This window comes from Oncorhynchus masou, unplaced genomic scaffold (genome assembly GCF_036934945.1).
Source record: "Oncorhynchus masou masou isolate Uvic2021 unplaced genomic scaffold, UVic_Omas_1.1 unplaced_scaffold_1772, whole genome shotgun sequence".
NCBI classification, from domain to species: domain Eukaryota; kingdom Metazoa; phylum Chordata; class Actinopteri; order Salmoniformes; family Salmonidae; genus Oncorhynchus; species Oncorhynchus masou.
This window is the reverse complement of record NW_027007900.1, coordinates 12,067-38,256: the sequence shown is the minus strand read 5'-3', so window position 1 is coordinate 38,256 and position 26,190 is coordinate 12,067. Positions and strand designations below refer to the sequence as shown.

The 26,190-nt window shown below is 45.1% G+C and overlaps 2 protein-coding genes across 2 annotated transcripts in view; one reads left to right on the top strand and one right to left on the bottom strand.

Moving 5' to 3' along the window:
• LOC135532222 (uncharacterized) overlaps window positions 1–3,528 on the bottom strand; it is a 34,541-nt gene extending 31,013 nt beyond the window's left edge. Inside the window, exon 1 of the mRNA XM_064959817.1 lies at window positions 2,353–3,528. Coding sequence (XP_064815889.1) covers window positions 2,353–3,528 — 1,176 coding nt within the window. The remainder of the gene's footprint in view (window positions 1–2,352) is intronic.
• LOC135532224 (ventricular zone-expressed PH domain-containing protein-like) overlaps window positions 1–25,542 on the top strand; it is an 86,731-nt gene extending 61,189 nt beyond the window's left edge. The window contains exons 4-6 of the mRNA XM_064959818.1: window positions 13,912–14,075; window positions 23,327–23,536; window positions 25,345–25,542. Coding sequence (XP_064815890.1) covers window positions 13,912–14,075; window positions 23,327–23,536; window positions 25,345–25,542 — 572 coding nt within the window. The remainder of the gene's footprint in view (window positions 1–13,911; window positions 14,076–23,326; window positions 23,537–25,344) is intronic.
• The last annotated feature ends 648 nt before the right edge of the window (window positions 25,543–26,190 follow it).

The following is a 26,190-nucleotide window of genomic DNA, read 5'->3' as shown; positions in this document are numbered from 1 at the left end:
AAGAGAGAGAGGGGTGTGGGCGAGGAAGAGAGAGAGAGGGGTGGGAGATTAAGAGAGAGAGAGGGGTGGGAGATGAAGAGAGAGAGAGGGGTGGGAGATGAAGAGAGAGAGAGGGGTGGGAGATGAAGAGAGAGAGAGAGTGGTGGGAGAGGAAGAGAGAGAGAGGGGTGGGAGATGAAGAGAGAGAGAGGGTGGGAGAGGAAGAGAGAGGGGGTGGGAGAGGAAGAGAGAGAGAGGGGGGTGGGAGAGGAAGAGAGAGAGGGGTGGGAGAGGAAGAGAGAGAGAGGGGTGTGGGCGAGGAAGAGAGAGAGAGGGGGGGAGATTAAGAGAGAGAGAGGGGTGGGAGATGAAGAGAGAGAGAGAGGGGTGGGAGATGAAGAGAGAGAGAGGGGGTGGGAGATGAAGAGAGAGAGAGAGGGGTGGGAGAGGAAGAGAGAGAGAGAGGGGGTGGGAGATTAAGAGAGAGAGAGGGTGGGAGATGAAGAGAGAGAGAGAGGGGTGGGAGATGAAGAGAGAGAGAGAGGGGTGGGAGAGGAAGAGAGAGAGAGAGGGGTGGGAGAGGAAGAGAGAGAGAGAGGGGTGGGAGATGAAGAGAGAGAGAGGGGTGGGAGATGAAGAGAGAGAGAGGGGTGGGAGATGAAGAGAGAGAGAGAGGGGTGGGAGAGGAAGAGAGAGAGAGAGGGGTGGGAGAGGAAGAGAGAGAGAGGGCCTGTTTCTGATGAGTCAGTAGATTTGGGAGTGTCTGTGGTTTTGCTGTCAGACTCATGTCCTAGCACAGGTCAGTTAACATTACTGCCGAGCAGTGGGGGCTGGTTGGAGGAGCTGTAGCAGGACAGGCTCATTGTAATGGCTGGAATGGAGTAAATGGAATGGTTTCAAACATGTTGTTTCCATATGTTTGATGTGTTTGATACTGAGCCATAATACCCTTCCAGACATTACAATGAACCTGTCCTATAGACTCTCCCACCAGCTTCCTCTGCTGCACAGTGATTCAGACTAGAATAGGTTAACATTACTGTAGAATAGGTTAACATTACTGTAGAATAGGTTAACATTACTGTAGAATAGGTTAACATTACTGTAGAATGGGGTAACGTTACTGTAGAATGGGTTAACATTACTGTAGAATAGGTTAACATTACTGTAGAATGGGTTAACATTACTGCAGAATGGGTTAACATTACTGTAGAATAGGTTAACATTACTGTAGAATAGGTTAACATTACTGTAGAATAGGTTAACATTACTGCAGAGTGATTCAGACTAGAATCGGTTAACATTACTGTAGAATAGGTTAACATTACTGTAGAATGGGGTAACGTTACTGTAGAATGGGTTAACATTACTGTAGAATAGGTTAACATTACTGCAGAGTGATTCAGACTAGAATAGGTTAACATTACTGTAGAATAGGTTAACATTACTGTAGAATAGGTTAACATTACTGTAGAATAGGTTAACATTACTGCAGAGTGATTCAGACTAGAATCGGTTAACATTACTGTAGAATAGGTTAACATTACTGTAGAATGGGGTAACGTTACTGTAGAATGGGTTAACATTACTGTAGAATAGGTTAACATTACTGCAGAGTGATTCAGACTAGAATAGGTTAACATTACTGTAGAATAGGTTAACATTACTGTAGAATAGGTTAACATTACTGTAGAATAGGTTAACATTACTGTAGAATAGGTCAACATTACTGTAGAATAGCTTAACATTACTGTGGAATAGGTTAACATTACTGTAGAATAGGTTACCATTACTGCACAGTGATTCAGACTAGAATAGGTTAGCATTACTGTAGAATAGGTTAACATTACTGTAGAGTAGGTTAACATTACTGTAGAATAGGTTAACATTACTGTAGAATAGGTTAACATTACTGCACAGTGATTCAGACTAGAATAGGTTAGCATTACTGTAGAATAGGTTAACATTACTGTAGAGTAGGTTAACATTACTGTAGAATAGGTTAACATTACTGTAGAATAGGTTAACATTACTGTAGAATAGGTTAACATTACTGTAGAATAGGTTAACATTACTGTAGAATAGGTTAACATTACTGCAGAGTGATTCAGACTAGAATAGGTTAACATTACTGTAGAATAGGTTAACATTACTGTAGAATAGGTTAACATTACTGTAGAATGGGTTAACGTTACTGTAGAATAGGTTAACATTACTGTAGAATAGGTTAACATTACTGTAGAATAGGTTAACATTACTGTAGAATAGGTTAACATTACTGCAGAGTGATTCAGACTAGAATAGGTTAACATTACTGTAGAATAGGTCAACATTACTGTAGAATAGCTTAACATTACTGTAGAATAGGTTAACAATCTCTAAACCATGCTGGTCAATCTCTAAACAACGCTGGTCAATCTCCAAACCACATTGGTCAATCTCTAAACCACACGGGTCAATCTCTAAACCATGCTGGTCAATCTCTAAACCACATTGGTCAATCTCTAAACAACGCTGGTCAATCTCTAAACCACACGGGTCAATCTCTAAACCACACGGGTCAATCTCTAAACCACGCTGGTCAATCTCTAAACCACGCTGGTCAATCTCTAAACCACGCTGGTCAATCTCTAAACCACACGGGTCAATCTCTAAACCACACTGGTCAATCTCTAAACCACGCTGGTCAATCTCTAAACCACACGGGTCAATCTCTAAAACACACGGGTCAATCTCTAAACCACACGGGTCAATCTCTAAGCAACGCTGGTCAATCTCTAAACCACGCTGGTCAATCTCTAAACCACGCTGGTCAATCTCTAAACCACTCGGGTCAATCTCTAAACCATGCTGGTCAATCTCTAAACCACACGGGTCAATCTCTAAACCACACGGGTCAATCTCTAAACCACTCGGGTCAATCTCTAAACCATGCTGGTCAATCTCTAAACCACACGGGTCAATCTCTAAACCATGCTGGTCAATCTCTAAACCATGCTGGTCAATCTCTAAACCATGCTGGTCAATCTCTAAACCACACGGGTCAATCTCTAAACAACGCTGGTCAATCTCTAAACAACGCTGGTCAATCTCTAAACCACATTGGTCAATCTCTAAACAACGCTGGTCAATCTCTAAACCACATTGGTCAATCTCTAAACAACGCTGGTCAATCTCTAAACCACGCTGGTCAATCTCTAAACCACACGGGTCAATCTCTAAACCACTCGGGTCAATCTCTAAACCATGCTGGTCAATCTCTAAACCACACGGGTCAATCTCTAAACCACACGGGTCAATCTCTAAACCATGCCTGTCAATCTCTAAACCACACGGGTCAATCTCTAAACCCCTCGGGTCAATCTCTAAACCATGCTGGTCAATATCTAAACCATGCTGGTCAATCTCTAAACCACGTGGGTCAATCTCTAAACCATGCTGGTCAATCTCTAAACCACACGGGTCAATCTCTAAACCACATGGGTCAATCTCTAAACCACACGGGTCATGTTTCTCTGCATAGTGCTGGTCTTCAGAATAACTTCCCATAGAAGTGAGTTGAATGTTCGGACCAATGCTGTAGTATTAATGTTTCTGATGTTAGGCATTGTTTCTGGAGGGTCACTATGAACAAGGTTTTGTTGAATCCTGGCATGTATTCTGAACTCTGAACCCTATAGGATCTGGGCCCTATAGGATCTGGGCCATATGGGATCTGGGCCCTATGGGATCTGGGCACTGGGATCTGGGCCCTATGGGATCTGGGCCCTATGGGATCTCGGATCTGGGCCATATGGGATCTGGGCCCTATGGGATCTGGGCCCTATGGGATCTCGGATCTGGGCCCTGGGATCTGGGCCCTATGGGATCTGGGCCATGTGGGATCTTTGCCCCATTTAATACCATGCTCCTACCACCATCAGTCTGAAGTTAATGGCATGTAGGCCCTGCTGTCAGCACATTTGTTTCAGGGGCAACTGACCTCACGTCTCTGGGAGGTGGACGTCACTGCACAAGGCTAAGGCACTGTACTCTGGCTACCACCAGCTATACACAATGTACTGTACGCCTACAGTTCATTTCCCAGAGTATCATTAGCATTAACATTAGCATCATTAGTATCATTAGCATTAGCATTAGTATCATTAGCATTAGATTCATTAGCATTAGTATCATTAGTATCATTAGCATTAGTATCATTAGCATTAGTATCATTAGTATCATTAGCATTAGTATCGTTAGTATCATTAGCATTAGTATCGTTAGTATCATTAGTATCATCTGCATTAGTATCATTAGTATAATTAGCATTAGTATCGTTAGTATCATTAGTATCATTAGCATTAGCATATGTATCATTAGCATTAGCATATTTAGCATTAGTATTATTAGTATCATTAGCATTAGCATTAGTATCATTAGCATGCCTCAGTGGTGAGGTGTTAACATGCCCTTCTAGCCTCAACTGTAGGAGTTTATGTTCATATAGACCGCAGTGTCCTGGAAGACTGCTGTGAAACGTTGTCTTTGTTTACTAAAGAATAGAAAGTCAGTCCTTGTGAGAGTTTAGGCTGGGTTTTCCCTGTGTAGGCTGTCAAAAGAGAGAATTACTAGGCCAGGTATCAGCATTCTGGCTGGGACTGAAGGATTGCACAGGATACCTTGACTTACTGTAAGTCAAGGGGAACATAACAGTGGAATTATTCATATCTTAGATCCCATAGAGCCCTAAAGTATTCATATCTCAGATCCCATAGAGCCCTAAAGTATTCATATCTCAGATCCCATAGAGCCCTAAAGTATTCATATCTCAGATCCCATAGAGCCCTAAAGTATTCATATCTCAGATCCCATAGAGCCCTAAAGTATTCATATCTCAGATCCCATAGAGCCCTAAAGTATTCATATCTCAGATCCCATAGAGCCCTAAAGTATTCATATCTCAGATCCCATAGAGCCCTAAAGTATTCATATCTCAGATCCCATAGAGCCCTAAAGTATTCATATCTCAGATCCCATAGAGCCCTAAAGTATTCATATCTCAGATCCCATAGAGCCCTAAAGTATTCATATCTCAGATCCCATAGAGCCCTAAAGTATTCATATCTCAGATCCCATAGAGCCCTAAAGTATTCATATCTCAGATCCCATAGAGCCCTAAAGTATTCATATCTCAGATCCCATAGAGCCCTAAAGTATTCATATCTCAGATCCCATAGAGCCCTAAAGTATTCATATCTCAGATCCCATAGAGCCCTAAAGTATTCATATCTCAGATCCCATAGAGCCCTAAAGTATTCATATCTCAGATCCCATAGAGCCCTAAAGTATTCATATCTCTAAAGAAGATGTTCAGGAGTGTCTTTCAGCCCATGGCTTTTGCATGTTTGCAGGTGTATGTGTTTTTGTAAAGTACTTATCTATAGAACATCCCTACTGCCTCTGATCTGGAGGTCTCACTAAACAGAGAACATCCCTGGTCATCCCTACTGCCTCTGATCTGGAGGACTCACTAAACAGAGAACATCCCTGGTCATCCCTACTGCCTCTGATCTGGAGGACTCACTAAACAGAGAACATCCCTGGTCGTCCCTACTGCCTCTGATCTGGAGGACTCACTAAACAGAGAACATCCCTGGTCATCCCTACTGCCTCTGATCTGGAGGTCTCACTAAACAGAGAACATCCCTGGTCATCCCTACTGCCTCTGATCTGGAGGACTCACTAAACAGAGAACATCCCTGGTCATCCCTACTGCCTCTGATCTGGAGGACTCACTAAACAGAGAACATCCCTGGTCATCCCTACTGCCTCTGATCTGGAGGACTCACTAAACAGAGAATATCCCTGGTCATCCCTACTGCCTCTGATCTGGAGGACTCACTAAGCAGAGAACATCCCTGGTCATCCCTACTGCCTCTGATCTGGAGGACTCACTAAACAGAGAACATCCCTGGTCATCCCTACTGCCTCTGATCTGGAGGTCTCACTAAGCAGAGAACATCCCTGGTCATCCCTACTGCCTCTGATCTGGAGGACTCACTAAACAGAGAACATCCCTACTGCCTCTGATCTGGAGGACTCACTAAACAGAGAACATCCCTACTGCCTCTGATCTGGAGGACTCACTAAACAGAGAACATCCCTGGTCGTCCCTACTGCATCTGATCTGGAGGTCTCACTAAACAGAGAACATCCCTGGTCATCCCTACTGCCTCTGAACTGGAGGACTCACTAAACAGAGAACATCCCTGGTCATCCCTACTGCCTCTGAACTGGAGGACTCACTAAACAGAGAACATCCCTGGTCCTCCCTACTGCCTCTGATCTGGAGGACTCACTAAACAGAGAACATCCCTGGTCCTCCCTACTGCCTCTGATCTGGAGGTCTCACTAAACAGAGAACATCCCTGGTCATCCCTACTGCCTCTGAACTGGAGGACTCACTAAACAGAGAACATCCCTGGTCCTCCCTACTGCCTCTGATCTGGAGGTCTCACTAAACAGAGAACATCCCTGTTCATCCCTACTGCCTCTGATCTGGAGGACTCACTAAACAGAGAACATCCCTGGTCATCCCTACTGCCTCTGATCTGGAGGACTCACTAAACAGAGAACATCCCTGGTCATCCCTACTGCCTCTGATCTGGAGGACTCACGAAACAGAGAACATCCCTGGTCATCCCTACTGCCTCTAATCTGGAGGACTCACTAAACAGAGAACATCCCTTGTCATCCATACTGCCTCTGATCTGGAGGACTCACTAAACAGAGAACATCCCTGTTCATCCCTACTGCCTCTGATCTGGAGGACTCACTAAACAGAGAACATCCCTGGTCATCCCTACTGCCTCTGATCTGGAGGACTCACAAAACAGAGAAAATCCCTGGTCATCCCTACTGCCTCTGATCTGGAGGACTCACTAAACAGAGAACATCCCTGGTCATCCCTACTGCCTCTGATCTGGAGGACTCACTAAACAGAGAACATCCCTGGTCATCCCTACTGCCTCTAATCTGGATGACTCACTAAACAGAGAACATCCCTGGTCATCCCTACTGCCTCTGATCTGGAGGACTCACTAAACAGAGAACATCCCTGGTCATCCCTACTGCCTCTGATCTGGAGGACTCACTAAACAGAGAACATCCCTGGTCATCCCTACTGCCTCTGATCTGGAGGACTCACTAAACAGAGAACATCCCTGGTCATCCCTACTGCCTCTAATCTGGATGACTCACTAAACATAGAACATCCCTGGTCATCCCTACTGCCTCTGATTTGGAGGACTCACTAAACAGAGAACATCCCTGGTCATCCCTACTGCCTCTGATCTGGAGGACTCACTAAACAGAGAACATCCCTGGTCATCCCTACTGCCTCTGATCTGGAGGACTCACTAAACGGAGAACATCCCTGGTCATCTACTGCCTCTGATCTGGAGGACTCACTAAACAGAGAACATCCCTGGTCATCCCTACTGCCTCTGATCTGGAAGACTCACTAAACACACATGCTTTGTTTGTAAATGATGTCTGAGTGTTGGAGTGTGTCCCTGGCCATCCGTACATTTAAAAAACAAAACAAGAGAATGGTTCCGTCTGGTTTGCTTGATAGAATGAATTTTTTTACATCTGAGACTTATATATTTTTGCAGTTACATTTAGACTTTTACTCAAGTAGTATTTTACTGGGTGACTTTCACTTTTACTTGAGTCATTTTCTATTAAGGTATCTTTACTTTAGCTCAAGTATGAAAATTGGGTACTTTTTCCACCACTGTGTGTGTGTGTTTATAGCAGACAGACAGGTCAATAGCAGACAGACAGGTCAACAGCAGATAGACAGGGTCACAGCAGACAGACAGGTCAATAGCAGACAGACAGGTCAATAGCAGATAGACAGGGTCACAGCAGACAGACAGGTCAATAGCAGACAGACAGGTCAATAGCAGACAGACAGGGTCAACAGCAGACAGACAGGTCAACAGTAGACAGACAGGGTCACAGCAGACAGACAGGTCAACAGCAGACACACAGGTCAACAGCAGACAGACAGGGTCACTGCAGACAGACAGGTCAACAGCAGACAGACAGACTACATACTGATCCCTCCTGCAGGACTTCAGACCTGATTCTCCATGCTTTTTTAATAATAATAATCATGTGTTTCATTTGTAAAGCAATTTCAAGAATTATCTCAGTTACTCTGTGTTTCTTTTTGCCCTCTCCCTCTTTCCGCCTGTCAACGTACTGTCCCTGTGTTTGGTAGATGCTCAGTAAATCAGGGTAGTTTAGTTGTGTGTGTAGTGGAAACATACAGGTGGACAGCAGAGGGCTGACAGTGTCTTGTCTCTCTATTGCTCTCTCTCTCTCTGTCTCTCTCTTTCTCGCTTTCTCTCTTTCTTTCTTTCTCTCTCCCCCCTCTCTCTCTCTCTCTCTCTCTCTCTCTCTCTCTCTCTTTCTCCCTCTCTCTCTCTCTCTCTCTTTCTCCCTCTCTCTGTCTCTCTCTCTCTCCCTCTCTCTCTCTCTCTCTCTCTCTCTCTCTCTCTCTTTCTCCCTCTCTCTGTCTCTCTCTCCCTCTTTCTCTCTCTCTCTCTCTCTCTCTCTCTCTCTCTATCTCTCTCTCTTTTTCTCTCTCTCTCTCTTTCTCTCTTTCTCCCACTCTCTCTCTCTCTCTCTCTCTTTCTCCCTCTCTCTCTCTCTCTCTCTCTTTCTCTCTATCTCTCTCTCTTTTTCTCTCTCTCTCTCTTTCTCTCTCTCTTTGTCTCTCTGAATCTTGGTGAACGTTCAGAAATATTCAACACATAAATATACAGTAGTCATGGATTAGAACGTATTTCTTAGAAGAGTTGCCATGGTGGGCAGAGTAAATGTTATCTATTGGATGATGAGTTGCCATGGTGGCCAGTGTAAATATTATCTATTGGATGATGAGTTGCCATGGTGGCCAGTGTAAATGTTATCTATTGGATGATGAGTTGCCATGGTGGCCAGTGTAAATGTTATCTATTGGATGATGAGTTGCCATGGTGGCCAGTGTAAATGTTTTCTATTGGATGATGAGTTGCCATGGTGGCCAGTGTAAATGTTATCTATTGGATGATGAGTTACCATAGTGGCCAGTGTAAATGTTACCTGTTGGATGATGAGTTGCCATGGTGGCCAGTGTAAATATTATCTATTGGATGATGAGTTGCCATGGTGGCCAGTGTAAATGTTATCTATTGGATGATGAGTTGCCATGGTGACCAGTGTAAATATTATCTATTGGATGATTAGTTGCCATGGTGGCCAGTGTAAATGTTATCTATTGGATGATGAGTTGCCATGGTGGCCAGTGTAAATGTTATCTATTGGATGATGAGTTGCCATGGTGGTCAGAGTAAATATTATCTATTGGATGATGAGTTGCCATGGTGGCCAGTGTAAATGTTATCTATTGGATGATGAGTTGCCATGGTGGGCAGTGTAAATGTTATCTATTGGATGATGAGTTGCCATGGTGGGCAGTGTAAATGTTATCTATTGGATGATGAGTTGCCATGGTGGCCAGTGTAAATGTTATCTATTGGATGATGAGTTGCCATGGTGGGCAGTGTAAATGTTATCTATTGGATGATGAGTTGCCATGGTGGCCAGTGTAAATGTTATCTATTGGATGATGAGTTGCCATGGTGGGCAGTGTAAATGTTACCTGTTGGATGTGCTACCCATGGTGTACCTGTACCTACTGTTGTAGAGTTGTAGTTTCCAGTGTGATGATGTATGAGGACGAGCTTTCAGAAGAACGTTAACATTTTAATCAATCCATAGATGGAAGTGAATCCATTCCAGGTAAACTGTAGACAGATGTGGGCTGGACATTTATCTTGTTGATAGGAGTAATGGCCATCAGATTAGTCTTGCACGTGTAGCAGGTAACAACACTAGGTAGCAAAGCATGCTATATACACATATACTATCACACACACACACACACACACACACACACACACACACACACACACACACACACACACACACACACACACACACACACACACACACTAAATACAACCCATTCATTTTCCTGTTGCTCTATGTCTACCACAAGTTAAACTTGAAATCGTAACGTAAAGTAATGAATTTGTAATATGTTCCTTGAGTATATCCTTAGTCATCTTATTGGTGTCCGGACAGTTACTGGCTCCACACTAGAAAATAGAATGAAGGAGGAATCGACAGTGATGTCAGGATTCTACTGATCCTCCAGGAAGTAAATGTACACAATGTGGGGCCAAATGGAACTCCCAGTCAATTCAACTGAACTAATTAAAATGATTGGACCCATGTGTACTTCCTGGTTTCTTTATATGACATAACCTTTGTCCATTCCCTCTTCACCTCATTCTAAATGACTCTCACATTGCTGGCCCACAGCTGTTAAGACTCTCACTTCTTCTTGTTTTCCAACACGTGTTTATTATCCCATGTCTCTGTGGTACCGCCCGTTTCCTTAGCCAATCAGAGCGAGGGTTGACTGCAAATAGAACTCTATTCACAAAATGAGAATCACCTCCACAGTGTGTGTGTGTTCCATTCATAGGAGAGTCCCAGGAAGGAACCTAGGGATTACTTCTAGATGACCCAGTAGATAACGACAGACATTCAGCAGGCAGGAAGACTGGAGGCCTCTCTTTGTCTCTGTCTCTTTGTCTCCTCTGTTGTTCTCTCAGTCTGACACTCTATTTTGGACTCCTTGTAATCAATTCAATCCAATTCATAACATTTTTATAGGCAAGAAGTACATGTTGATTTTTGCCAAAGCACAACAGTTCTAAACTATAATAGATGATAGGACAAAGTTACCATCTGTCTCTGTTGTTCTCTACTTCTAACCCTGATAAACTGTACACACCTCCTAACTGTACACACCTCCTCACTTCTCCCCTCTGTCTCTCTTTCTCGCTCTCTGTTTCTCCCTTTCTCTCTCTCTCTCTCTCTCTCTCTCTCTCTCGCTCTCTCTCTCGCTCTCTCCCTCTCTCTCTCTCTCTCTCTCTCTCTCTCTCTCTTCGTCTATCTCTCTCTCTCTCGATCTCCCTCTCTCTCTCTCTCTCTCTCTCTGTCTCTCTTTCTTTCTCTCTTTCTCAATTAAATTAAATTAAATTAAATTCAAGGGCTTTATTGGCATGGGAAACGTGTTAACATTGCCAAAGCAAGTGAGGTAGATAATATACAAAAGTGAAATAAACTATAAAAATTAACAGTAAACATTACACATACAGAAGTTTCAAAACAATAAAGACATTACAAATGTCATATATATATATATATATATATATATATATATATATATATATATATATATACATATATACACAGTGTTTTAACAATGTACAAATGGTTAAAGGACATAATATAAAATAAATAAGCATAAATATGGGTTGTATTTACAATGGTGTTTGTTCTTCACTAGTTGCCCTTTTCTCGTGGCAACAGGTCACAAATCTTGCTGCTGTGATGCCACACTCTGGAATTTCACCCAGTAGATGTGGGAGTTTATCAAAATAGGATTTGTTTTCAAATTCTTTGTGGATCTGTGTAATCTGAGGGAAATATGTCTCTCTAATATGGTCATACATTTGGCAGGAGGTTCGGAAGTGCAGCTCAGTTTCCACCTCATTTTGTGGGCAGTGAGCACATAGCCTGTCTTCTCTTGAGAGCCAGGCCTGCCCACGGCGGCCTTTCTCAATAGCAAGGCTATGCTCACTGAGTCTGTACATAGTCAAAGCTTTCCTTAAGTTTGGGTCAGTCACAGTGGTCAGGTATTCTGCCACTGTGTACTCTCTGTTTAGGGCCAAATAGCATTCTAGTTCGCTCAGTTTTTTTGTTAATTCTTTACAATGTGTCAAGTAATTATCTTTTTGTTTTCTCATGATATGGTTGGATCTAATTGTGCTGCTGTCCTGGTGCTCTGTGGGGTGTGTTTGTGTTTGTGAACAGAGCCCCAGGACGAGCTTACTTAGGGGACTCTTCTCCAGGTTCATCTCTCTGTAGGTGATAACTTTGTTATGGAAGGTTTGGGAATCGCTTCCTTTTAGGTGGTTGTAAAATTTAATGGCTCTTTTCTGGATTTTGATAATTAGTGGGTATCGGCCTAATTCTGCTCTGCATGTATAATTTGGTGTTCTACATTGTACGCTGAGGATATTTTTGCGGAATTCTACATTCTGAATTCTCTCTCTCACTCTCTCTCTCTCTCTTTCTCTCTCGCTCTCTCTCTCACTCTCTCATTCTATCTCTCTCTCACACTCTCTCTCACTCTCACTCTATCTCTCTCTCTCACTCTCTCTCACTCTCTTTTTCTCTCACTCTCTCTCTCACTCTCTCACTCTCTCTCTCACACTCTCACTCTCTCTCACTCTCTCTTTCTCTCTCTCACTCTCTCACTCTCTCTCTCACTCTCTCACTCTCTCTCACTCAATCTCTCCATCACTCTCTCTCTCTCTCTCTCTCTCTTCTTTCTCACTCTCTCTCTCACTCTCTCACTCTCTCTCACTCTCTCTCTTACACTCTCTCACTCTATCTAACTCTCTCACTCTCTCTCACTCTCTCACTCTATCTCTCTCTCACTCTCTCTCTCTCACTCTCTCTTTATCTCACTCTCTCTCACTCTCTCACTCTCTCTCACACTCTCTCTCTTTCTCTCTCTCTCTCTCTCACTCTATCACTCTTTCTCTCTCTCTCTCTCTCTCTCTCTCTCCCTCTCTCTCTCACTCTCTCTCTGTCTCTCTCTCTCACTCTCTCTTTCTCTCACTCTCTTTCTCTCTATTGTTCTCTACCCCCTCTTTCTTTCTTTCTTTCTTTCTTTCTTTCTTTCTTTCTTTCTTTCTTTCTTTCTTTCTTTCTTTCTGTCTTTTATTCTTTCTCGTTGTCTCTCTCTTGTTCTCACCAATGCCATATGTCCTGCAGATGATGTGGTTTGACATTTAAAATAAAATGAAATAATTACATTGATTAAACCCGAAAACAAAGGAAAAGAACACAAACACCATCAACAACAACAAGAACATCAACAACAACATAGGCCTTTGATTAGGAGGACACAGTCATTCTGTAGGAACGTCACATAGTTTTGCCCCCGATAGAGTAAATCATGACCAGGTTTACCCCACAGGTTCACTCATTCTATTAAATCCAGCCTTTTACTGTGGGGACATAAATCAATCCAAAACGACTTTATTGAAAAAGCTACGAATTTAACAAAAAAGTCATTGTTTGTGTTCATGTAATGTCATAAGGAATAAAGCTAGTACTTGAAGACAAAGTCGTTGTTCAGATGCGTGAGATATTAGATATGTCTCTTGGGAAATATTGAATGTTTCTGGTACATGTCTATTTTCTTCCATTTATACAGCAACATTTTACATTCTTCCTGAAGGATGAACGACAGTGAAGGAATATCTGTGAGACCTTGAATATGTGAGACCTTGAATCTGTGAGACCTTGAATCTATGAGACCTTGAATCTGTAAGACCTTGAATCTATGAGACCTTGAATCTGTGAGACCTTGAATCTATGAGACCTTGAATCTGTGAGACCTTGAATCTATGAGACCTTGAATCTGTGAGACCTTGAATCTATGAGACCTTGAATATGTGAGACCTTGAATCTATGAGACCTTGAATATGTGAGACCTTGAATCTGTGAGACCTTGAATCTGTGAGACCTGGAATCTGTGAGACCTGGAATCTGTGAGACCTGGAATCTATGAGACCTTGAATCTGTGAGACCTGGAATCTGTGAGACCTGGAATCTGTGAGACCTTGAATCTGTGAGACCTGGAATCTATGAGACCTTGAATATGTGAGACCTTGAATCCGTGAGACCTTGAATCTGTTGACACAAATATAGTTTTACCTGGACCCTGTCTCTTGCCGTGTCGTCTAGGTAACCACATGCTCCTACGCGTGTTGCCGTCCGTCTACCCCAAACTGCCCCATGCCATCCATCATCACCTAGGCAACCTGACGGCCATGATGTCACAGCTCGAGTCACCGGAGCAACAACACCTGCTGAGGCTGATCCAGATGGTCGCCGAGCAACAGCCACAGGTATGTGTGCGATTGCTCAGTGCGTGCCTGTGTGTGTGTGTCATTTATATGAGCGTGTGTGTGAGTGACTTGCCCGTAACAAACCCCTGGCAAAATGGCATCTGATGCTGGAGGAATGGAGCGCATTCAGATGACACATTAGTCATGAGTCCAGAATTCATACATGGGTGAATTAATACTGTACTGCACTCCAGAGAGAGTAATGGAGAGTAATGGAGACTAAGGGAGAGTAATGGACACTAAGGGAGAGTAATGGACACTAAGGGAGAGTGATGGAGACTCAGGGAGAGTAATGGACACTAAGGGAGAGTAATGGACACTAAGGGGAGTAATGGAGAGTAATGGACACTAAGGGAGAGTAATGGACACTAAGGGAGAGTGATGGAGACTCAGGGAGAGTAATGGACACTAAGGGAGAGTAATGGACACTAAGGGGAGTAATGGAGAGTAATGGACACTAAGGGATAGTAATGGACACTAAGGGAGAGTAATGGAGACTAAGGGAGAGTAATGGACACTAAGGGAGAGTAATGGAGACTCAGGGAGAGTAATGGACACTAAGGGAGAGTAATGGACACTAAGGGGAGTAATGGAGAGTAATGGACACTAAGGGATAGTAATGGACACTAAGGGGAGACTAAGGGAGAGTAATGGACACTACAGGAGAGTAATGATGAGTACTGAAGACTAAGGAGAGAGTAATGGAGAGTACTGAAGACTAAGGAGAGAGTAATGGAGAGTACAGAAGACTAAGGAGAGAGTAATGGAGAGTACTGAAGACTAAGGAGAGAGTAATGGAGAGTACTGAAGACTAAGGAGAGAGTAATGGAGAGTACATGGGGGCATGTTGTACCACAGTGGGGGCATGTTGTACCACAGTGGGGGCAGGTTGTACCACAGTGGGGGCATGTTGTACCACAGTGGGGGCATGTTGTACCACAGTGGGGGCAGGTTGTAGGGAAAGGGGGTCAGAGGCCAGGGGTTGGATTCTCTTCCAGTCGCCCCATTGGTCCACAAAGAGGCGACTTGGAGTACTTGGTGTTGTCTTTCCAAGCACTCTGAAGCCTTTTCTGCATCCAGACCCAGGTGAGTATAATTAGGGCATTGGATTCCTAAACATAGTTGAAGTACACAGAAATAAGAACAGTAAACTCATCTGAAAGATGTCTCTCGTTTAAAACATGTATATATTAATGGTATTGTGGCAGCCATATTGGAATGTTGGAGTGAAATCTGGGTGAGGGGGTATTGGGTTGATGGTGGTATTGGGGTGATGGTGGTATTGGGGTGATGGTGTTATTGGGGTGATGGTGGTATTGGGGTGATGGTAGTATTGGGGTGATGGTGGTATTGGGGTGGTGGTGGTGGTATTGGGGTGATGGTGGTATTGGGGTGACGGTGGTATTGTGGTGATGGTGTTATTGGGGTGATGGTGGTATTGGGGTGATGGTGGTATTGGGGTGATGGTGGTATTGGGGTGATGGTGGTATTGGGGTGATGGTGGTATTGTAGTGATGGTGGTATTGGGGTGATGGTGGTATTGGGGTGATGGTAGTATTGGGGTGATGGTGGTATTGGGGTGATGGTGGTATTGGGGTGATGGTGGTATTGGAGTGATGGTTGTATTGGGGTGATGGTGGTATTAGGTTAATGGTGGTATTGGGGTGATGGTGGTATTGGCGTGATGGTGGTATTGGGGTGATGGTGGTATGGGGGTGATGGTGGTATTGGGGTGATGGTGGTATTGGGGTGATGGTGGTATTAGTTGATGGTGGTATTGGGGGGATGGTGGTATTGGGGTGATGGTGGTATTGGGGTGATGGTGGTATTGTGGTGATGGTAGTATAGGGGTGATGGTGGTATTAGTTGATGGTGGTATTGGGGTGATGGTGTTATTGGGGTGATGGTGGTATTGTGGTGATGGTAGTATTGGGGTGATGGTGGTATTAGTTGATGGTGGTATAGGGTGATGGTGTTATTGTAGTGATGGTGGTATTGGGGTGATGGTAGTATTGGGGTGATGGTGGTATTGGGGTGATGGTGGTATTAGTTGATGGTGGTATTGGGGTGATGGTGTTATTGTAGTGATGGTGGTATTGGGGTGATGGTAGTATTGGGGTGATGGTGGTGGTATTGGGGTGATGGTGGTATTGGGGTGATGGTGGTATTGGGGTGATGGTGGTATTAGGGTGATGGTGGTATTGGGGTGATGGTGGTATTGGGGTGATGGTGGTATTGTGGTGATGGTAGTATTGGGGTGATGGTGGTATTAGTTGATGGTGGTATTGGGGTGATGGTGTTATTGGGGTGATGGTGGTATTGGGGTGATGGTGGTATTGTGGTGATGGTAGTATTGGGGTGATGGTGGTATTAGTTGATGGTGGTATTGGGGTGATGGTGTTATTGGGGTGATGGTGGTATTGTGGTGATGGTAGTATTGGGGTGATGGTGGTATTAGTTGATGGTGGTATAGGGTGATGGTGTTATTGTAGTGATGGTGGTATTGGGGTGATGGTAGTATTGGGGTGATGGTGGTATTGGGGTGATGGTGGTATTAGTTGATGGTGGTATTGGGGTGATGGTGTTATTGTAGTGATGGTGGTATTGGGGTGATGGTAGTATTAGTTGATGGTGGTATTGGGGTGATGGTGGTATTGGGGTGATGGTGGTATTGGGGTGATGGTGGTATTGGGGTGATGGTGGTATTGTGGTGATGGTGGTATTAGGGTGATGGTGGTCTGGCCAGGACAGGGAATGAGGTGGTAGTAAAGTGGATTGAATTTACCCAGTGAGTCTCACAGCTGTTCATCACCCCAGAGATCACCCCCTGACTAAAAGACATCATGTTTCTCACCGACCAGGTAAGACAGGGGTCAGCCAGGGGTCAGTCAGTGGTCGGTCAGAGCGACAGAGCTGGTGGAAGGGTCATAACTCTAACTCTTCAAAGATGGGTGTGTGCGTGTACTGTGTCTGTGTGTGTGTGTGTGTCAAATCAAATCAAATCAAATTTATTTATATATCCCTTCGTACATCAGCTGATATCTCAAAGTGCTGTACAGAAACCCAGCCTAAAACACCAAACAGCAAGCAATGCAGGTGTAGAAGCACGGTGGTTAGGAAAAACTCCCTAGAAAGGCCAAAACCTAGGAAGAAACCTAGAGAGGAACCAGGCTATGTGGGGTGGCCAGTCCTCTTCTGGCTGTGCCGGGTAGAGATTATAACAGAACATGGCCAAGATGTTCAAATGTTCATAAATGACCAGCATGGTCGAATAATAACAAGGCAGAACAGTTGAAACTGTAGCAGCAGCACGTGTGTGTGTGTGTGTGTGTGTGTGTGTGTGTGTGTGTGTGTGTGTGTGTGTGTGTGTGTGTGTGTGTGTGTGTGTGTGTGTGTGTGTGTGTGTGTGTGTGTGTGTGTGTGCGTGCACTGTGTGTGTGTGTGTGTGTGTGTGTGTGTGTGTGTGTGTGTGTGTGTGTGTGTGTGTGTGTGTGTGTGTGTGTGTGTGTGTCCCGTTGCGATTTTAAGTTGAAAATATTGATGGGGTAAACTCACAGTTGCGCTTCCATCAAATACGATATATTTATAACTAACCCTTCTTCTACATGTTGTTCCATGTGTATTACAGTCTGCCATCAAACATCAACAATATTAGCTAGCCGACCTCAAAGCAGATGTTAGCCACTGCTCCGTGATCCACCAACCAACCATTTGACGTGAATCCTCTTTTCCAGCTTGCTATGTTTTAAAGTTTAGATGGCTAATGAGCACCGAGACGTTTTACGTCTCCATTTCCTTAATAATGCTACGTTGGAAAAGGATTTGCCAGGAAAAAGCTAAGCTAGTCGACATATAGCTAAGCTAGTCGACGTGTTTCAGCTAGCTAATCTACGTAGCTTGAAGACGTGGTAACAGTGCCAGGATATAGCTAAGCTAGTCGACATATAGCTAAGCTCGTCGACGTGTTTCAGCTAGCTAATCTACCTAGCTTGAAGACGTGGTAACAGTGCCAGGATATAGCTAAGCTAGTCGACATGTTTCATCTAGCTAATCTACCTAGCTTGAAGACGTGGTCACAGTGCCACGATATAGCTAAGCTAGTCGACATATAGCTAAGCTAGTTGACATGTTTCAGCTAGCTAATCTACCTAGCTTGAAGACGTGGTAACAGTGCCAGGATATAGCTTAGCTCGTCGACATATAGCTAAGCTAGTTGACATGTTTCAGCTAGCTAATCTACCTAGCTTGAAGATGTGGTCACAGTGCCTGGGAAATAACTAGCTAGCTACGAAGTTGACACATCAGTCCAATTCAAGTTACATGGGCGCAAGACGTTGATTTATCTGAGAGCACCGAAGAGGGCTTTTGCTGGCTATCTCTCCCAGCAGGTGCTGTGCTGACATCGTGTCCCCATGAGCGACAGTACCATGTGCCAATCATGCGCAACCAGAGAAGATGGACGACGCCCACTCACTGTACTTTCTCTGTCTGCCCCTCCTCAACAGAAAACACAGAGCGAGGCTGGCTTACTCAATCACTTACTCAACGGAAATGTCCCAAAACAATGGATATACGACCACATACGCTTTTTAGATCAAACAATAAAAAAAATGTAAAAAAAATTGTTTGTTAACTGATACAATATGTTGTTGTGACATGAAATACCAGAATTGCATGCTGGGTATTGGTGGGGCTCCGCTCAACCTGCCTCGCGTGACGCATCGTCACTGTGTGTATCCGTATGTGTCCATGTCTTTGATGGTTAAGGTCTCCATGCGAACGTAATGATATTCAGGCTTCACCCCTCTTCTCTGTTCCCTCTTCCTTTTCAATTCCTCTCAGATCCCTTCTTTCTTCTGCGTTCCTCCCAGACCTCTCAACAGTCTTGCCTGATGTCCTGTTTTAGATCTCAGTGATCTTAGGACTGCTGTCACCACCAGGCCTCTCTCTCTCTCTCCGTCTCAACTCTGCTCTTTCTCTCTCTCTCCATCTCAACTCTGCTCTTTCTCTCTCTCTCTCTCCGTCTCAACTCTGCTCTTTCTCTCTCTCTCTCTCCATCTCAACTCTGCTCTTTCTCTCTCTCTCTCCGTCTCAACTCTGCTCTTTCTCTCTCTCTCTCCATCTCAACTCTTCTCTTTCTCTCTCTCTCTCCATCTCAACTCTGCTCTTTCTCTCTCTCTCTCCATCTCAACTCTGCTCTTTCTCTCTCTCCATCTCAACTCTGCTCTTTCTCTCTCTCTCTCTGTCTCAACTCTGCTCTTTCTCTCTCTCTCTCCATCTCAACTCTGCTCTTTCTCTCTCTCTCTCTCCATCTCAACTCTGCTCTTTCTCTCTCTCTCTCCATCTCAACTCTGCTCTTTCTCTCTCCATCTCAACTCTGCTCTTTCTCTCTCTCTGTCTCAACTCTGCTCTTTCTCTCTCTCTCCATCTCAACTCTGCTCTTTCTCTCTCTCTCTCTCCATCTCAACTCTGCTCTTTCTCTCTCTCTCCATCTCAACTCTGCTCTTTCTCTCTCTCTGTCTCCATCTCAACTCTGCTCTTTCTCTCTCTCTCTCCATCTCAACTCTGCTCTTTCTCTCTCTCCATCTCAACTCTGCTCTTTCTCTCTCTCTCTCCATCTCAACTCTGCTCTTTCTCTCTCTCTCTCCATCTCAACTCTGCTCTTTCTCTCTCTCTCTCCATCTCAACTCTGCTCTTTCTCTCTCTCTCTCCATCTCAACTCTGCTCTTTCTCTCTCTCTCCATCTCAACTCTGCTCTTTCTCTCTCTCTCTCCATCTCAACTCTGCTCTTTCTCTCTCTCCATCTCAACTCTGCTCTTTCTCTCTCTCTCTCTGTCTCAACTCTGCTCTTTCTCTCTCTCTCTCCATCTCAACTCTGCTCTTTCTCTCTCTCTCTCTCCATCTCAACTCTGCTCTTTCTCTCTCTCTCCATCTCAACTCTGCTCTTTCTCTCTCTCTGTCTCCATCTCAACTCTGCTCTTTCTCTCTCTCTCTCCATCTCAACTCTGCTCTTTCTCTCTCTCTCTCTCCATCTTAACTCTGCTCTTTCTCTCTCTCTTTCTCCATCTCAACTCTGCTCTTTCTCTCTCTCTCTCCATCTCAACTCTGCTCTTTCTCTCTCTCTCTCTCCATCTCAACTCTGCTCTTTCTCTCTCTCTCTCCATCTCAACTCTGCTCTTCTCTCTCTCTCTCCATCTCAACTGCTCTTTCTCTCTCTCAATCTCAACTCTGCTCTTTCTCTCTCTCTCCATCTCAACTCTGCTCTTTCTCTCTCTCCTCCATCTCAACTCTGCTCTTTCTCTCTCTCTCCATCTTAACTCTGCTCTTTCTCTCTCTCTCCATCTCAACTCTGCTCTTTCTCTCTCTCTCTCTCCATCTCAACTCTGCTCTTTCTTTCTCTCTCTCCATCTCAACTCTGCTCTTTCTCTCTCTCTCTCTCTCCATCTCAACTCTGCTCTTTCTCTCTCTCTCTCTCCATCTCAACTCTGCTCTTTCTCTCTCTCTCTCCATCTCAACTCTGCTCTTTCTCTCTCTCTCTCCATCTCAACTCTGCTCTTTCAATTCAATTCAATTCAATTCAAGGGGCTTTATTGGCATGGGAAACATGTGTTAACATTGCCAAAGCAAGTAAGGTAAACAATAAAAATTAACACTCTTTCTCTCTCTCTCTCCATCTTAACTCTGCTCTTTCTCTCTCTCTCCATCTCAACTCTGATCTGTCTCTCTCTCTCTCCATCTCAACTCTGCTCTTTCTTTAACTTTCTGTTCTCTACTCATCTTCCTCCTCTTTCGGTTCTCTACTCATCTTCCTCAGCTTAACTTTGTTCTCTACTCATCTTCCTCCTCTTTCTGTTCTCTTTCTCATCTTCCTCTTTCTGTTCTCTACTCATCTTCCTCCTCTTTCTGTTTCCTACTCATCTTCCTCCTCTTTCTGTTCTCTTTCTCATCTTCCTCCTCTTTCTGTTCTCTACACATCTTCCTCCTCTTTCTGTTCTCTTTCTCATCCTCCTCTTTCTGTTCTTTACTCATCTTCCTCCTCTTTCTGTTCTCTACTCATCTTCCTCCTCTTTCTGTTCTCTACTCATCTTCCTCCTCTTTCTGTTCTCTTTCTCATCTTCCTCCTCTTTCTGTTCTCTACACATCTTCCTCCTCTTTCTGTTCTCTTTCTCATCTTCCTCCTCTTTCTGTTCTCTACTCATCTTCCTCCTCTTTCGGTTCTCTACTCATCTTCCTCAGCTTAACTTTGTTCTCTACTCATCTTCCTCCTCTTTCTGTTCTCTTTCTCATCTTCCTCCTCTTTCTGTTCTTTACTCATATTCCTCCTCTTTCTGTTCTCTTTCTCATCTTCCTCCTCTTTCTCTTCTTTACTCATCTTCCTCCTCTTTCTGTTCTCTACACATCTTCCTCCTCTTTCTGTTCTCTTTCTCATCTTCCTCCTCTTTCTGTTCTCTACTCATCTTCCTCCTCTTTCTGTTCTCTACTCATCTTCCTCCTCTTTCGGTTCTCTACTCATATTCCTCCTCTTTCTGTTCTCTACTCATCTTCCTCCTCTTTCTGTTCTCTACTCATCTTCCTCCTCTTTCTGTTCTCTACACATCTTCCTCCTCTTTCTGTTCTCTTTCTCATCCTCCTCTTTCTGTTCTTTACTCATCTTCCTCCTCTTTCTGTTCTCTACTCATCTTTCTCCTTTTTCTGTTCTCTACTCATCTTCCTCCTCTTTCTGTTCTCTACTCATCTTCCTCCTCTTTCTGTTCTCTTTCTCATCTTCCTCTTTCTGTTCTCTACACATCTTCCTCCTCTTTCTGTTCTCTTTCTCATCTTCCTCCTCTTTCTGTTCTCTACTCATCTTCCTCCTCTTTCGGTTCTCTACTCATCTTCCTCAGCTTAACTTTGTTCTCTACTCATCTTCCTCCTCTTTCTGTTCTCTACTCATCTTCCTCCTCTTTCTGTTCTCTTTCTCATCTTCCTCCTCTTTCTGTTCTCTACTCATCTTCCTCCTCTTTCTGTTCTCTTTCTCATCTTCCTCCTCTTTCTGTTCTTTACTCATCTTCCTCCTCTTTCTGTTCTTTACTCATCTTCCTCCTCTTTCTGTTTCCTACTCATCTTCCTCCTCTTTCTGTTCTCTACTCATCTTCCTCCTCTTTCTGTTCTCTTTCTCATCTTCCTCCTCTTTCTGTTCTCTACTCATCTTCCTCATCTTTCAGTTCTCTTTCTCATCTTCATCATCTTTCTGTTCTCTACTCATCTTCCTCCTCTTTCTGTTCTCTACTCATCTTCCTCCTCTTTCTGTTCTCTTTCTCATCTTCCTCCTCTTTCGGTTCTCTACTCATATTCCTCCTCTTTCTGTTCTCTACTCATCTTCCTCCTCTTTCTGTTCTCTACTCATCTTCCTCCTCTTTCTGTTCTCTACTCATCTTCCTCCTCTTTCTGTTCTCTACTCATCTTCCTCCTCTTTCTGTTCTCTACTCGTCTTCCTCCTCTTTCTGTTCTCTACTCATCTTCCTCCTCTTTCTGTTCCCTTTCTCATCTTCCTCCTCTTTTAACTTTATGTTCTCTACTCCTCTTCCTACTCTTCATCCTCTGATTCCTGTATCAGTATGTAACTGTAACAAAATGCAGGACTGCACTGTAGCCATTATTAGGAGAAGATGTTGTATGCATTGCTAACACATAAGAACATGAAAGTGTAAATTCTTATTTAAAATGTATGTCGTTCTGTACCTGTCTGTTAATGTTATGCATTATGACATGTTTTGTGTGGACCCCAGAAAGAGTAGCTGCAGCTGTGGTTGTGGCTACTGGGGAACCTAATGAAATACTACATATTCTCATGACACCTTTTAGAATCTTTTCCATCTTTCAACTCAATGCTAGTCTCTGGTTTAATCTGCCCCTCCTCTCCTTTCTCCCTCTCTCCTTTCTCCCCCTCTTTCCCCCCTCTCTCCTCTCTCCCTACTCTCTCCCCCTCCCTCCTCTCTCCCCCCTCCCTCCTCTCTCCCTCCTCTATCCCCCTCCCTCCTCTCTCCCCCTCCCCTCTCTCCCTCCTCTCTCCCCCTCCCCTCCTCTCTCCCTCCTCTCTCCCCCTCCCTCCTCTCTCCCTCCTCTATCCCCCTCCCTCCTCTCTCCCCTCCCCCTCTCTCCCTCCTCTCTCCCCTACCTCCTATCTCCCCCTCCTCCCCCCTCCTCCTCTCTCCCCTCTCCCTCCTCTCTCTCCCTTCTCTCTCCCCCTTCTTCCTCTCTCCCCCTTCCAGGTGCTGAGCCCCCTGGTGCCCTCCCTGGTTGGTTACCTAGGCGATGCCTCTCTGAACGAGACCCTACTGGGTGCACTAGTGTACGTGTCACAGGCTAGCCCCGCCTCCATGGCCCCATTCCTGCCCACGCTGAGGGTTGTCGGTCAGCAGTACCCGGTCCTGCTGGGACACGTGGTTAAAATACACAGAGCTGTGGGCTTGACCAGTGAGGTGAGGAGACATCAACATTCACCTTTCTTCTTCTCTCACATTCATTTCCATTTGACATTTTAGTAATTTAGTAGATGCTCTTATGCAGAGAGACTTACAGTTAGTGCATTGATCTTCAGACAGCTAGGTGGGACAACTACGTATCACAGGCAGAGTAAGCACACGTTGTCTTAATAAAGTAGTTATCAGCAAATTCAGAGCTTTTTAGAGGAGCATGATTTATGATGCTCTGTGAAGAGTTAGGGTTTCAGGTGCTTTCGGAAGATGGGGATGGACTGCTGTCCTAGCTTCAGGGGGAAGATGGGGAGGACTCTGCTGTCCTAGCATCAGGGGGAAGATGGGCAGGGACTCTGCTGTCCTAGCTTCAGGGAGAAGATGGGGAGGGACTGCTGTCCTAGCTTCAGGGGGAAGATGGACAGGGACTCGGCTGTCCAAGCTTCAGGGAGAAGATGGGGAGGGACTCTGCTGTCCTAGCTTCAGGGGGAAGATGGACAGGGACTCTGCTATCCTAGCTTCAGGAGGAAGATGGGAAGGGACTCTGCTGTCCTAGCTTCAGGGGGAGATGGACAGGGACTCTGCTGTCCTAGCTTCAGGGGGAAGATGGACAGGGACTCTGCTGTCCTATCATCAGGGGGAAGATGGACAGGGACTCTGCTGTCCTAGCTTCAGGGAGAAGATGGACAGGGACTCTGCTGTCCTAGCTTCAGGGAGAAGATGGGCAGGGACTCTGCTGTCCTAGCTTCAGGGAGAAGATGGACAGGGACTCTGCTGTCCTAGCTTCAGGGGGAAGATGGACAGGGACTCTTCTGTCCTAGCTTCAGGGAGAAGATGGGCAGGGACTCTGCTGTCCTAGCTTCAGGGAGAAGATGGGCAGGGACTCTGCTGTCCTAGCTTCAGGGGGAAGATGGGAAGGGACTCTGCTGTCCTAGCATCAGGGGGAAGATGGTTCCACCATTGGGATGTCAGGACAGAGAAGAGCTTGGACTGGGCTGAGAGGGAGCTGCCCTCCCGTAATGGTGTGAGAGCCAGTAGACCAGAGGTGGCAGAAGGGAGTGCTCGGGTTGTGGTATAGGGTTTGAGCGTAGCCTGAAAGTAGGGAGGGGCAGTTTCTCTTGCTGTTCCGTAAATAAGCACCATGGTCTTGTAGTGGATACGAGCTTCGACTTGAAGCCAGTGGAGTGTGAGGAGGAGTGGGGTGACATGAGAGAACATGGGAATTTTGAACACCAGGCAGGTGCAGAGTTCTGGATAAGCTGCAGGGGTTTGATGGCACAAGCAGGGAGCCAAGCTAACAGTGAGTTGCAGTAGTCCAGACGGGAGAGGACAAGTGCCTGGATTAGGACCTGCACCGCTTCCTGTGTGAGGTAGGGTCGTACTCTACGGATGTGCCTCTTCCTGTGTGAGGTAGGGTCGTACTCTACGGATGTTTCTCTTCCTGTGTGAGGTAGGGTCGTACTCTACGGATGTGCCTCTTCCTGTGTGAGGTAGGGTCGTACTCTACGGATGTTTCTCTTCCTGTGTGAGGTAGGGTCGTACTCTATGGATGTGCCTCTTCCTGTGTGAGGTAGGGTCGTACTCTACGGATGTTTCTCTTCCTGTGTGAGGTAGGGTCGTACTCTACGGATGTGCCTCTTCCTGTGTGAGGTAGGGTCGTACTCTACGGATGTTTCTCTTCCTGTGTGAGGTAGGGTCGTACTCTATGGATGTGCCTCTTCCTGTGTGAGGTAGGGTCGTACTCTACGGATGTTTCTCTTCCTGTGTGAGGTAGGGTCGTACTCTACGGATGTGCCTCTTCCTGTGTGAGGTAGGGTCGTACTCTACGGATGTTTCTCTTCCTGTGTGAGGTAGGGTCGTACTCTATAGATGTTGCAGAGCATGGACCTGCAAGAGCGAGTTACTGCTTTGATGCAGAGATTGACCGGTTGTTGTCCATGGTCACGCCAAGGTTCTTTGCACACTGGAAGGGCGACACTGTGGTGTCGTCAAACGTGATGGAGAAGTCTTGAAGCGGGCAGGCCTTCCCCCGGGAGGAAGAGGCAGGATGCAATCCAAGAGTGTGCAAAGCCTGAGACTTGCACCACTGAGAGGGTGGCGGGGAAGATCTCATAACTCTCTCTTCCTCTTTTTAAAATTGTTTTTAACCTTTATTTAACCTTTATTTAGCTTGGCAAATCAGTTAAGAATAAATTCTTATTTACAATGATGGCCTACCCCAGGCCAAACACTAACCCGGACGAAGCTGGGCCAATTGTGCGCCGCCCAATCACGGCCGGTTGTGATACAGCCTGGAATCAAACCCGGGTCTGATTGACGCCTCTAGCACTGGGATGCAGTGCCTTAGACCGCTGCACCACTCGGGAGCCCACAAAAAGAGCGCCCACAAACAGAGATCCCACAAACAGAGATCCCACAAACAGAGATCCCACAAACAGAGATCCCACAAACAGAGATCCCACAAACAGAGATCCCACAAACAGAGATCCCACAAACAGAGATCCCACAAACAGAGATCCCACAAACAGAGATCCCACAAACAGAGATCCCACAAACAGAGATCCCACAAACAGAGATCCCACAAACAGAGATCCCACAAACAGAGATCCCACAAACAGATCGCCCAATGTCTCCCTCTTCTGTCAGTACCTTTTCTCTTT